Source organism: Drosophila virilis, chromosome X, assembly GCF_030788295.1.
Source record: "Drosophila virilis strain 15010-1051.87 chromosome X, Dvir_AGI_RSII-ME, whole genome shotgun sequence".
Taxonomy (NCBI): domain Eukaryota; kingdom Metazoa; phylum Arthropoda; class Insecta; order Diptera; family Drosophilidae; genus Drosophila; species Drosophila virilis.
The window spans coordinates 15,005,140-15,019,613 of record NC_091543.1 but is presented as its reverse complement, the minus strand read 5'-3'; the positions used below and the strand labels follow the sequence as shown (position 1 = coordinate 15,019,613).

General features: G+C 41.8%; 1 protein-coding gene across 2 annotated transcripts in view; it reads right to left on the bottom strand.

Moving 5' to 3' along the window:
* Positions 1–235: 235 nt before the first annotated feature.
* The window catches only part of Lim1 (LIM homeobox 1), a 153,535-nt gene continuing 139,296 nt past the window's right edge, over positions 236–14,474 (bottom strand). Inside the window, exons 9-10 of one of the 2 annotated variants that reach the window (XM_032439588.2) lie at positions 2,419–2,680; positions 236–1,588 (exon numbers count right to left, since the gene is read on the bottom strand). In XM_032439588.2, the coding sequence (XP_032295479.2) occupies positions 1,230–1,588; positions 2,419–2,680 (621 nt within the window). In that variant the 3' untranslated portion in view covers positions 236–1,229. The remainder of the gene's footprint in view (positions 1,589–2,418; positions 2,681–14,474) is intronic. The other variant, XM_002059056.4, reaches the window with a different exon arrangement.

Here is a 14,474-nt window from a genome sequence, read left to right as displayed (position 1 = left end):
CATGCGCCTTTCAGTATATATTTTTATATATTTTATATATATATATATAAATGTATATATATATATATATATATGTATATATATATATATATATATATATATATATATAGTTATAAACTTAGCAGCTAAAAAACTACACAAGTACATGCCTAGTTACGTTTATGTTGTTAGACAACGATTATAAAATATGTTTATTTATATATTTATATAATAAAAAAAAAAAGTTTAATAAAAAAAAAAATTGGTTAGGCAAACAAATTGGTTTTTCGAATTATAAAAAAATGTGCTAATATACAACAAAATAATATTGTGTTTACCATTTTTTTATATTTTTATTTGCTTGCTAACACGATTTTTAGGCTATCTTTTTGTGTTTTGTTTTTATCAATTTGTTTTTTTTTTGTTTTTTTTTTTACACACATACACATAAATTGTTTATTACAGACAAGACGTTTAGTTTATGTAATATTTTTTTAAAGTTATACACTGTTTTCTTTCTTCTTAATTTTCATTAGTTAGATTTAAAAACAAAAAAAAAAAAACATGTACATATATTTATTTATATATATGTATGTATGTATAAATATATATTTAGCTTTTTATGTGCAGCGCCCATTTTAATGTACATTTAGAGATTTTTGTTTTGTTTATGTTGATGTTCTTTCTTTTTTGCTATGAATTTTTAAAAATAATTTACAAATATTTTGGCGCAGTCATAAAAAAAAAAGAAGACTAAAACAATAAACAGAATAATAATAAAAACAACAAAACCAAGCTGAGCAGCTGTTTTTTGGCCAAAGGCAGCGCATTTTGGTTTGTGGGTGGCGTAGCGGCGGGGGTGCGAGGCAGGGCCAGCCAACGACGAAATTTCTCCTCATTTGAATTGCGAGCGAGCGAGCGCACAATTCGGCAACTGTCTCGCTCTAAAACGACGCGTGCTGCTTGCGGCTCGCTGGTGTGTTAGAGCGAGATGGCAACAGTGTGCGCGCAGTGGGCGGCGGCAGCGACGACAACGACGACGACGACGACGACGACGTTGACGCGACGGCAGAGACGAAGCTTTGTCACTGCCGCTGCTGTTTATGTTGTTGTTATTGCTGCTGCTCTTATTGTTGTTGTTTTGGCTGCTGCTGCTGCTACTCCTGCTCGTGTTGTTGTTGCTGCTGCTGCTGCTGCCGCTGCGTGTAGGTCTTGAGAAACAGCAGGCGCGTTGCCAACTGTTTTGTATATTACCAAACAAGACCTTCATTTTGCATATTCTGCGGTTCGCTGAAGTTCGCCGAGCTCATGAACTCGGGAGATGCGGTGCGCGGGCCATTTTGTTGTTGCTGCTGCTGCGTTTGGCTTGCTTGTTGCGCATTTTGTGCCGCCTGCTGCTGCTGCTGCTGCTGTTGCTGCTGCTGCTGCTGCTGCGCGGCCGCCTGTTGCAGCAAGTGCTCAGCGGCATTTGGTGGCGGTGGCGGCGGCGGCCCCACAGCCGTTTGCAGCTGCATTGGCGGTGCGCCCGCCTGACTCAGAAATGTTGACTCGGGCGTCAGGCCAAACTCATTGACCATTGGGATGGGGCCGCTGTGATCCATTGGTCCACCTGTCAATGGAGGCAGGAGAGCGAAAGCGAAAGCGAGAAAGAGAGGGAGAGAGAGAGAGAGAGTTAGTTTGATTCAGTTTTTAATAGTTGGTAGGACAATTAGAGCACTTGGATATATCTTAGATAATATATTTTGATCGAAAATAGCTCAGATGAGCTCTAACTATTTTAATACAAATAAATAGCTATAGATTCTGGCAGCCTCATCGACTTCATCTATAATTAATAAATTAGATCTAAGTCGTGAACAGCAACGGAACTAGATTTGCTCTAGGTTCAGATAAATAGGATATGCAAGTAAAGTTGGAGGGAATTATGTTATATTTCTAATGGAGAGATTTATTTGTTTAAACTTGAATGTTGTTAAAATGTCTAATTCAAATGGGTATTATTTTAAATACTGTGATAATATTTTTTGTATTTTGTGTTCTATTTAAAATTCTTGAATATGTATTATTTTTGAAGATAACTGTTCTATTATTTTATTATTTTATATTCCCATATTTTAATCTTGTGGGAAATATTTTTTAATTTCAATTTCAATTGGCTTAGAAATGTGCCGATAGAAGAACTAAATTGAAAACGATTAACATTTATCTAAGGAACGATCCGGAATACCTACAGGTAGTTCTGCTATGCAAGATGTTTGTACAAATGTAGCTCTACATATGCCTGATAAGTGCTGTCTATTTGAATGCTTGGTAAAAAGTAATATCTTGTATAATTTACTGTTTGAGGCTTTCAAGTGCAATCTTAAGGAACAAATTCTTGCTCAAGGTGTTGTAATTGGAAATTGTTTTTCAATTTATACTATATATGTGTATATTTACCTGGCGCATTGAAGGGCATCGGTCCGCCGGGATGGCCGGGAAAGAAGGGGCCATCGTGCGGATGGAAGGGCCCACCGTAGCCGAACTCGAATTTAGCATCTGCAGCAAAGTAGGGAAAGCCGGGTCCATCGTCTAGCCCGCCCGGCGAGAGATTCATGGGAAAGCCGCGCATTTTGCGCGCGCCGCCAAAGAACGGCGGACGGCCCATGCTGGTGATTTGCTTCATGCGACGCTCCTTGGAGCGTTTGTTCTGGAACCAGACCTAAGGATGGATGGAGGCGAACGTTTAGTGGATGTTCTATATATATATATATAAACATATATGTTTATATATGCACATGTATATGGGCTGTATGTCTTGTATGTCAGTCGCAATCTCAGTCTCAATCCCTCTCTCTCTCTCTCTCTGAATAGCCTGTTGTGGCTGTAGTTGTTGCATTGAAGCTACCGCCACCACACCGGGCGGCCGTTGCAAAATTAGCCCGGCCCGGCTTGGGGAACGGCAGCGGAGCGCGGATTGTGTATATGGAGCCGGGTAAAACATTTTACGAGGTTCTGCATCGTTTCGGGTGCTCCAGAAGCACCGTGCACAGCATGCAGAGTAATAAAATAAAAACATATTTCAAAATTTTTAGTGGCACCTTTTTGGCTTTTCGCCTGGGCCGCGCTTTGTCTCCCTTTTTTTTTTCGTTTTGTTTGGTTTTTGGTTCATCTTTTGAATATTTTTGCTGTTGTTGTTTTTTGGCATTTTAATATTCATATCTTGGACGCGTTTTTTAATGATCTTTTGCTGGCGGTCAACGAAACTGTTTTCAACTTGGACTTGAACTGCGTTTTTTTTTTTTTTTTTTTTTGGTTTGTTTTTGCTTTTCGTTTTGGCAAAGTTTTCTCAATGAAATTATGTGATTTATGTGTTTGGTTTTGTTGTTGTTTTTCTTCCTTTTTCACTTTTGCTGTAGTTTGTGTCCTTTCTGTCTGTTTTTGGCAAATAGTTTCCAATGAATTTGGCTTAGATTTCGTGAACGTCTGTGGGCCTGGGCTATGCCAGCAGCAGCGGCAGCGGCAGCCTCATCAGCAGCTGTTCCCGCTCCCTCTCCCGTTCCCGTTCCCGTTCCCGTTCACCCTGCCCCGTGCCTTTTCTGCCGTTCTTAGAGGCAATTTAAGCGTGAATTTTAATGATGAGCGCCGTCGTCGTCGTCGTCGTCGTCGTCTGCAGTTCATTTGAATTTCTGCGCATTTTTATGAACTCCATTCGGCCAACCGGCGAATCCTACTAACCGCAACATAGACATGCATATGAGTTGGGGTGCCCTTTCCCGCTCTGCCCTGCCCTGCCCTGCCCTGCCCTGCCCCGCACACAACACTGAAGAACTGACATTTTGTGGCAGAGCGAATATTTCGCTAGAAAAAGCCTTCAGGCTGTGAGAACTCAGATTCGAGAATTGAGTGCCACTCGGAGCGTTGCTGGCGGCGCACAGGATGCACACAAAAGGAAGTAACATGCTGTGCATGGAGGTTACACCCAACTTGGCCAAAAGCTCAGGTCAGCTTTTGACATTAAGTCTGAGTCCGTGTCGAGCAGTTGGCCAAGCGTGTGACTTTTGACAGCGACCCCACCAATTTGAATCTGAAATTGGGTTTGAGTGAGCATTACGTAAGCCGCTTACGTTGCCTACGTAAGTGCACCCAACGTTCCTGGTTGAAAAAAAATGGGCAAGCGTTGAGCTAAATCAATTATCATTTAAAATTCACAGCTGATACTAGTGCAAAAGTAGTGACGAAATCGTATGCTAGAGTGAAGGAGAGAGAAAGACGCTAAGACTTTCCTAGAGACTATTCCTAGGATAATAGCGAGCTCGATGAGCTTGAACTAGTTCAGTTGTTTGAGTCCTGCTAACGAGTCGATTAAACTGGAAGTGGTTATAGGAACTGGTTTCAGTTACTTAAGTTCTACTGAGAAGTTGATCTATAGATTAGAATAACTATAATAGGTAAACAGAAACTAAGTCAGTTATTAAAATTCTGCTGAGGAGTAAAACAGTAAAAGGATCAAGTCAACAGGAACTGGTTGTGTGAGCTAGTTCCAGTTGCCAAACTTTTGACCGAGAAATTGAGCTTGATTTTAGCTAATTTAGTTTATTTAGTCTTGCTAAAGACAGGAATATCTAGGTGAGCAGGAACTAGTTCAGTAACGTTAGTTCTGCTGAAGAACCAAAGAGGTAGGTAAACAGGAACTAGTTTCAGTTACTTTAGTTCTGCTGAAGAGAAGTGAAGAAGAAGAGTGAAAATGAGTGCTAGCTCTGCGTACGAATAGATGATTTCTTATGTACTGCGTATGAGAAGAAGAACTGAATGAACATAAACTAGTTCAGTTACATTAGTTCTGCTGAAGAGAAAAAGAGCTGTATGAATAGTAACTAGTTCCGTTTCTATAATTCTGGTTAGCTGTCGCCACATTTCAATTACTTGTAACCCGCAACATAATAAATAAAACCACATAGCCGCAGCCCCTACCCTTGTGCTAGCCCATTGCCCATGGCTAACACACATGCACATACACATGCATGCAAAAGTGTGTGTTTGTTTGTTTTTTTTTTTTTTTTATATTTTATTTATTTTTTTGCAATTTGCCCCTTTTGGCCCCTGCGGTCACACAATTTTTCATTTTCATATGTGCAACAACAAAACAGCGAAAAGCAAAAAAGAAAATATCAAAGAGGAAAAAATTGAGCGGAATACAAAATAAAAGGGGGAAGCCGGGCAAAAAACGAGAGCAACAACTTCTCTAAAAAATGCATTTACAATAGTTTGTTATTTGCCATTTGTTTTCCCAGCATTGTTGCAGCAAGTTCAGTTGTTGTTGTTGCGGTGGGTTTTCTTGTTTTTCATTTTTTGCAATTCAGCTGAAGTTTCAGTATTTTCCGTTGATATATATTTTTTTTCTTTTTTCACTTTTGCGCTGTAGTATTGTTTTCTCGACAAAGAAAAACAGCAACAAATGCCAAAGAAAATGGGTGCAAGCAAAAAAAAAAAAATGGCAATTGGATGTGGGCGTGCAGCACAGAGGAAACTAGCCGGAGCCCGGGATGCTGGCTGCCGGCGGAGCTCGGAGAGCTGCAGGTGCGTTGAGTGCGGTTAACTGCGGCAAGTTTGTAATACGTTCAGCACAGTCTGTTGGCCAGAAATCCATTATGCACAGTGCCAGCAAATGTGTTTATACGCTTTTGTACTCGCATGGAAATTGAATAGCATGCGGCATAGAAACACTTGCTTTTTCACAGTAAAGATGTTGGAATCCTATCGGAATAGTTTCTGTCCACCAAATAATAGACAGAATATACCAAAAGCAACGACAATTTATGTAGCAATAGAATGCTTTGAAGACTCTAGGGAAAAGCTACGCACTATGCTCGACCATTTAACAAATCTTAAAATCTTAAATCTATTCTAGCTTTGAAGAGCACTCTTTGGATAATTTGAAGCTGTTTCAATTGCGTCCAATTTTTCATTTTTAAATATTTCCCTTTCTTTTGAGCACAATTTTAAATTGCGCTCGTGTGTTTGTGTGAGCGAGTTATAATTTTAGCTCTGGTTGTTTATCCCGACTGTGGACTTGCGCCTCAGAAGAGCTTGAGTTATGTTATGTTCCGATATGTTATGATATAATATGATATAATGCGTTGCCAGCCAAATTGTTGGCTGATGGTGTAATTTGGGCAGCGCTTATAATATTTTATTTCCGCACTTGAGACCGACATCGGGAACGAGGCGCAACAAGAGATGAGAAATTTGTTTTCAATTTCGTGTAGCTTTCAACAAATTTTGCTGTTTGTGGCGCAGGCGGCAAACGGTGGGGCGGGGCAGGTGCGGAACTGCTCGCAAAACATTTGAACATTTAGTTAAATTATAGGTTAGGCCCTGACATAAAAGGGCAAACAACGTAACATAATGGCCGTGGTAGCAATCAGGCCCAGAACCCAGAACCCAGAACCCCGATACGCTACCCTCAAGCCTTCGATTCCCTCGATTCGCCAAGCGAAACATAACAAAATGATTATTGCGCTTTTGACTCGCTGAACGGTCCAAAGAGGGGTAAGTGAGGCTATATCTGGAGCGGTAGGGGATGTCTGTATGTTGTTAAGGTGGCCCTGGTGGCTGGCGGCTGGCGGCTGGCGGCTGCCACTTGGCAGCTCTTCGGCTCGGCGTTGTGTTGAAAATTATAGCAAATTATGTTAAACGGCAGCTCCTCGGCGCGGGTGGGGCTCGGGTTCGCCCCATTCGCCCCGTTTTGGGCGAGCGTTTACCCCCGCGCTTACCACGGTTTTTGTGGGCCCATTAAAGAGCTTAACATATAATTTGTGGAACCGCCAGTCAAAAGTCAAAGTTGCTTCATTGTGACCCGATTGAGTATTGGGTTTCAGCTTCAGTTTCGGGTTTGGTTTCAGTTTCAGCTCAGTTCCTTTACCTCGTCATCTCGCGCTCCTAATCATCAGCACATTTGGGGCATGCGGCATGCGGCATGGGGCATGTTGCAAATGTGTGTCACGTATAGGCGCGCTGATTGACATGATTTGCTTGTGGCTCCATTTGCAATGCGATATATGAGCATTTCGCATTCAACATTCAACATTCAGCATTTGGCATTAAAATTAAGATGCCCATCAGCATTAACCCCTTGTTGCCGCTGCCAACAACTGCTGCCCCAAGCTCTCAGTCAGTTTTTGCTTGATCCTTAAATTACTTTGCTATGATGCAGCAATTTTTGCGTGCCTTATTTGGTCCGAATGTGGTTCTTATATTTTCTTTTGCGCGAGTTGCGAGTCGGTTAATGCAGATATACAAAGAAAGTTTCTTCTGATATATATGCAGCTAATATCTAATAGATAGCTCATTGATTTGCTGCTATGTTGCTTCAGCTACATTGATTTAATCCCAATGATATTTTATTTAGTGCCCCCCTCTATGTTTCTGTGTAGAACTGTGCACTTGTGTGTTTCATTAGCTTGTTTTTATTTGGGTTATTGTTGGGCTCACTTGAAAGTTGGCCGCATAGCTTGCTGAGGGGCCGTGACGGGGCATTTATTGAAACGCCTGTCACGCCCCCATCGCTATATATTGAGCACTGATGAATCGGCTACCAGCTACCCAAAAGCAGAAACTAACGACTACCTACTACAGCTGCTGTCTGCTTATATATACTTGTATCTACAAGATACCTAGATACAACTGGCAAGGCGTGAACTAGCTCTGAGTAAGAGTTAACAGATAATTAACTTTGGCTGCCGCTGCTGTTGCTGTTGCTGCTGCTGCTGCTGTCTCGGTCTTCTCATTGGCCTCTGGGCCCTTTGGTAGCTGTTGTTGTTTTTCCCATAGTTTAGTAGGTGTTGCTGCCGCTCATCAGTCAGCTCAAGTCGCAGTCGCTGTCGCTGTCGCAGTCGCTGAAGGGCTAACATGGCTCCTTGAGCCGCGTGACAAGGCAATTTTTTGTTCGCCTTGGCCCTCGATGAATTGGTCTCAATGTTGGTTTCGATTTCAATGTGAATTTCAGTTCTATTTCATTTTCTTTTTCTATTTGCTGGTAGCCGGCGCCTCACAGCGACTTCCCTACGAGAATTAATGGCAAGCTGATGAGTTGTTGAAATTATAATTTCAAGATTCGCTCCCCTATAACAAATAATTCAACTGTGCGCGTATTGCCATGTCATGTTTTGCGCAGGCGCCGCCTCAGCTACAGCCTCATCCATCTCCATCTCCAACTGCGACTCCCCCTCCGATTCCAACTCCATTCGCATGGCCCATACATAGTCCATACCCAATTCCAGGTTTTGTTTTGAGCGGCAAGCTCTTCACATCTTGTTCCATGGGTAAATGCGTTAAATTAGCCGCTTTTGTGCCTCTCTTCAATGGGATTTATTGCTGTTGTTGTTGTAGTTTGTTTTGGCCGCAACGAGTCTAATTGTTGCTTTCAAATAGCCAAAACTGAGCTCTTGCGGTTACCACCGCTCACAGATAACATAATTAGCCTTGATCAACAGTTGTTTGACCGTTTTTTTTTTTTTCGGCTGTTGTTTTTGCTTTTGATGCCATAAAACGGCAAATGCAATCAAACAATTTCCGCTCAATTAATAAACGCGTCGTTCACCGAATCTTTGACTAATTAGTGCAGCAATTTTAACGCCACTTTAAGAGAGCCCCTATCCCCCCGCTGGTCCCCCCCAAAGACCTACATGCCATCAGCTTCCCTCAAGCAAAAAGAGAACACAAGTTCTTTTTGACAGAGAGAAGCAAAAGTTTGTCAACTTCCGTGGCCCAAAATGCAAATCGTGTTGACAACAAAATACAAAAAAAAAAACAAAAAAAGAGGCCGACAAAAAACACACATAAACCTTAGTCAAATAAAATAAATACAAAATAAAAAACCAACAAAAATTATTATAAATCGCCGCTGCGATAAAACAAAATGTAAATCAACTTGAAATGCGCTCGAAATTCGTATGTTGACAAATAAACGCCTCTGCATGCGAGTGGTCCGAGCCGGAGACACTTGGCCGGGAGACACTTGACAAATGTCTCGCGGCGACTGTGTCCGTCTCTCTCACATCCGCATCTGTGTATCTGGGCGCGCTTTTGTATCTGTATCTGTATCTGTATCTGTATCTGGTGATCGTCGTCGCCGAGTGGCGCCAGCCGAACGCACGCCACATTAACTGGGCTACCCGGCTCGACCGAAACGGCGGTCGTCCGTGTGATTTGCCTTCCGCCGTCCCGCTGGTCTACCGCCCCGCCCCGTCCCACCCCGACAATCGGCTGCCCCGTTTTATTTGTTTATAATTTTTCAAAGCTTAGTTTATTTGACGCCGCCGCCGAAGCCGCCGTCGCCGGAGCTGACGTTTAACGTTGGCGTAAATGGAGCGCACGCATTAAAACAAAAGCTACAAAAATTTAAAATCCCAAAACCGAAACCGAACCGAAAACCGCTGAAAGTCACACGAGCTTTGCCCATAAAGCTAGAGCGCGGCGGCAAGAGTTCAGCTTAAAAGGCCAATGCCTAATGGGTGATCCGTTTGGGCCAGCTTGTGAGCCCGCTTAATCTTTAGCTGAATTTTTCACTGCAACAGGTTGATTTGATAACCAAAGGAAATGACAAAGTCGTGACTTTTGCGTTAGTAACTATTTGGGGCTTACATGTGGATATTATTTACGAGTAGGCTTATCTAAGTGCCAGTGGGAAAAATCTAGTCTGCTTAAAAAGAGTTTCCCAACAAATGCTAAGGGTTCAGCTTAGGCCTGAGCTAATGCCTCGCCTTGAAGCTCGTCTTGCCTCATCTGTGAACCAGTTCAATAGAAGTATCCAAATGATCACTGGCCGCTATATATATATAGCGATATTTCGCTAGGTTTCCCAAATCCCTCACACTGAAACAGACTTTCATTGTTATTTAAAGAAAGGCAACGAAGCAAGAGTACAGCAAAAAAGTTATTATAATTGAAATATATAAATGAATAAAATATTCGATTGATTAAATTGAGCCAAGACATAAACTATGCCAAAGCATAAACTCTGCAGCGGACAATAAAAAGCCTCATGTCAAATTAGACCCATTGTCAATTCGGGCTGCGAATTGTTGTGAACAGCGCCGCACTCGGACGAGTTCATTAAAAGGCGTTTACTTTGATCACGAGATTGTCATATAAACTTGTCGTAAAGCCAACTGTTAAACGTATAATGCCAATGAGAGTTTTACATTTTGGCAACTGGTAGTCAAAGTATTTGATCTGAAGCACCCTATATAAATGCTCTATAATATACATATGCGTTTATAGCTTTGCTTTGGCTTAAAGTCGATTGAAGGCGCTTAACAAATTGTCGGCCTATAAAATGAAATCAAAAACTTTTTTCTCCTCTACTGCTGTTGTTGTTGTGACTGTTATTGTTATTGGCCATTGTTATGGGCATTGTTTTGGGCATGATTATATTGTGATAGCCATTTGGCTTTAATGTTGAAAACATGCCAATGATTTATTTGTCTTGCGGCTTTTGCGGCTGCTGCTGTTTTTGGCCATCGAGCTGGCCATTGCCTCTCATTTCTCTCTCTCTCACTCTCTCTTTCTTTCGCAACCATTTGCGTCTTAGTCTCCAGCTGGAGCCCCAGCTCACCTGTCATGTCAAAGTTCAGCCTGCCAATCGCAGCAGCGCCTCGAGCTATGCAAATTTTTCAAGCCACAGTGTAACCCCCGTTCTCACCGATTGATGTCGCACCCCCGCCTCCCTTAACAAAAGCTTGCTGTTAAATATGCCCTTTTCGGAGGGGGTGGGTTGGGGTCAACGGGGGCGTGGCGGAGCAACCCCGCTGCGCGTTGTCGGCAAAGTTCTAAAGAAGTTTTAGTGTCACGCTGCTTCTGTCTGCTGTTGCCGTTGCTGTTGCCGTTGCTGTTGCTGTTGCTGCTGCTGCTTTTGTTGCTGTTGTTAAATTTATTATAAAAGTCACAGCACGCCGCTGGCCCAGAAATCGGTATTTGCCTTTTGGAGTTGGCCTCAGTTCAGCTCGATCGCTTGGCGTTGACATTTTTGTTAGATGTGCGCATAGCACAAAAGCAGACAACCAAATTCTCAACTTTTGTGGCAAGTGTGGCAACTCTTTGATGCCACAGCCACAGATCAAGTTACACAAAGGGGTCGCACTCAGTCGCCAATGCATACACATATCTAGCTGTATCTCACATTTGTATCTCACATTATTGTATCTGTATCTGAAGCTGAGTTGAGGGCGTGCTAGACAGATGGCAACTGCTGCTTGCTTATTTTCCTGGTAGTTGCAACTGACTGACTGACAACTTGTTATTGGATATTGTTGATTGCAACAACACCAACAGCAACAGCAACAGCAACAGCAGCAGCAACAATAACAAGTGCTTCAGCTGTCAGCCGCTTGTCACGAGCGCAAAGTTTTAAAACCGCGCAAAAAGTGAGAGAAAACAACAAAAAAAAAGAAACATAAAAAATACAATACCAAAAAATAACAACAACAAAAAATGCAACATTAATGAAGATGCAAAAGTTGACAGCGCACAGCTGTGTGTGTATTGTAAATGTGTGTTGGGTGTGTTGTGTGTGTGTGTGTGTGTGTGTGTGTTGGGCGTGTGTGTATGTGTGTGTGAGTGTAAGCTGCTCCAAGCAAGGCGATTAAGTCAACGTCAGCGACATCGTCAGCAGCATCGCCTCCTCTTCAACTTGTTGGCATTTGTCACTTTCGTTTAGAATTGAAGAGGGCAACGGCAACAGCAGCAATAAAAACAACAACAACAACCGATGTGACAACAACAACAACAACAACCACTGTTGCCCATAAAGAGGTGTTGATTGTGTCACACTTGTCGCATTTAAAGACTCAACTAAAAAAGACGCGACACGCCGCCTAAATATCCTTTAACTGTAACCAATGACACATCAAAGGCGGCATGCCCTTGCATGCCCCGCAGTCCGCTGACCCTCATGTTGCCCATGTGCCCCATATGCAACGGCTGCGCATGCGTAATCCCCGTTAAATGTTTCGCTTTTCTTCGTTTTTCTTTCTGTTCTGGTGGGAAAACGCTCAGAATTGGCCTCGTTAAACATCTGTGTAGGAGTTCTGGCTGAGTGTGCGTGCTTGCGTGTGTGCGTGTGCGTGTGGGGGCGCGGCATTGAAAATTTGTAAGTCAAACCTGTTGAAAATCGAAAGCAAGGTGCACATCACAATGTTGCCACGGCGCTAATGATGTTGTTGCACTCATTGGGCCCAGCCGGCATATGCTGCGGATATCCTTGACAGATCCCAACAGATGCGCCATCACGTCTTCACATTGATCCTGACAGCGGACTGAAGGGTATCGATTCCAAGTGCTTGATGCTTTCATCGTTATGCAACAGTTGAAAAATTATAGTTCTCACTCAGTCTCCCTGCTTTTCTCCTTCATTTTCTTATATATCATAATTTTAGGTTGAATTTATCATGTGTTGGATGGGAGCTAAGCATATTTTGTTGGATAGGAAGATTTACTTTGACTCAACAGAAGCACAAAAAATTTACAACGTTTGTTCTCGCATTGTGAATATCATACGATAATATCGACTTTAATATATCATGTGCTGGATGTGAGCATAGTCAATTGCGTTGCGTTAGAAGATTTAAGTTTGCATCTAAACTGGAATTTGAACCAGCAACCTTACTTGCTCTGCACGTCTTTGTGTCTTCTGTGCGTCTTTAGTATTCGCATTGTCTTTGATAATTATTGTATGATATACTAATTTGTGGTCTTTAATATATCAAGCATTGGATGTAATCACAGTCAATTCTTTTGTAGTTGGACTAACCAAATGAACGAAACGAAGAGAAACAAAAGTTTGTCATTTTTTCTGCTGCTGCTGTTAATCATCTTTATTTATGGATTATATTTATATAATGCTGTCGGCCATTTTGCTAAGCTCCATACACGCTATCGGACAGTCATTCCTTTTTTTTTTTGCTAAGTGCTTGAACATTTCAACATGTTCGTTGGCAATTTATAAAGCCTTAAGCTGCATATGACAATGGTTCATCCGAGAACTTGGGCTAATCGGCACGCCTGTTTTTTTTTTAGCATTTTCATGTGAGTTTCCCATGATTTTCCAAGGTGTTGCATGTTAATTAACAACAGTTGCATTGCATGTTTGCTAGCATATGCCTTTAACATGACTGTTAGCTGCAGTGCCGCTCTCAGCGCTTCTCACTGCAACAAGGGGTAAGCTCGTTAGAATCTTAAACGCTTTCATAGGGCATTTTCTCTTGTCGAAGAATTTCTTATTTAAATTAACAGAAATGCCTATACGCGTGTATATAGAGTATGTGTGTGTAGTTATCAGTTGCTTTTGGGGTTTTTGTGTTCTTTTTTTTCAGTATTTTTTTTTTTGCAGTGGGGTCGGCGCAATGAACTTCCGGTTTTATGCGCGCCCCCGCCTTAGAAGCTTTTGCGGGGCCGGCATTAATTTTATTTTTATTGTGTTTGGTTTGTTGTATTTTACTGGCATTTTTCCATTATGGTTGTTGTTGTTGCTGTTGTTCGTAAAACCACAGCAAAGAATGCGAGAGAGCAGCGCAATGAAGCGTTGCAAGGCGGCAACCACGACGTTGAAATATCGCGGCCGACTATTTTTTATGATTTGGTTTTAAAAAAGTTTAAAAAAAAGCAACAACAACGACAACAACAATAACGGGCTCAAGAGCCGCGACTTTGCTTTAGTTTAAACATTTGCCACTCGAAACGCGCTTAATTTATGCGTTTTTTATGCTGATGAAACGCAGACAGGAACAGGGCAAACCTAACCAAGTCAAACCAAAACCAAAACCAAAGTCAGTTGTTGGTCACTCTGAGGGCCAGCTCGAACCCTATACCCAAGCTCAAGCCCAAAGACGTTGCAAAACTCTTCGTTTCTGGGCCTGAAGACAAAGTCGGGAGCCGCAAAAATGGAATCGGTAAAGCGCAAAAACCCAACGTTTACATTTGACGAAAGCAAAAGTTCACTTGAACCTCGTGTAACTCTTAAAGTAGAGAGTGGAGATCTATTTGAAACATGGGTTCAGATTGATTTTCTATCTCCTGAGGCAATAAATTTATCTGTTAGCATTATATAATATGTCACTTAACCTAATGTTCAGAATACATATACAAGCGTATATTTTATGCGGTAACCTAACAAAATGTTGTGGGTAGAAATGCTCTCAATATTTCCTGTACAACGGGTCATATAAAATTGAATTGTTTCGAGAAAGTTTTGAAAAAATATCAAAAACTAGGGTTTCAAATAAAGACTGGGCTGATGAATGTGGAAAAACAGGCTCAACCGAACATAGTAGGTTGTTAGTTTCAGATGTTTTTATCAGTAAGAAGTATATGAATGACTAATAGATCTTGTCTCTCCAAAACTTCTCTGTCAGCAAACTAAGTAACCCACATTATTTTAAGTTTCTTTCGAATGCCTTTTTATTAGCCAACTAAGCTCATTTTATTTTTAGTTTCTTTCTAATCGTGCCCTCTATATA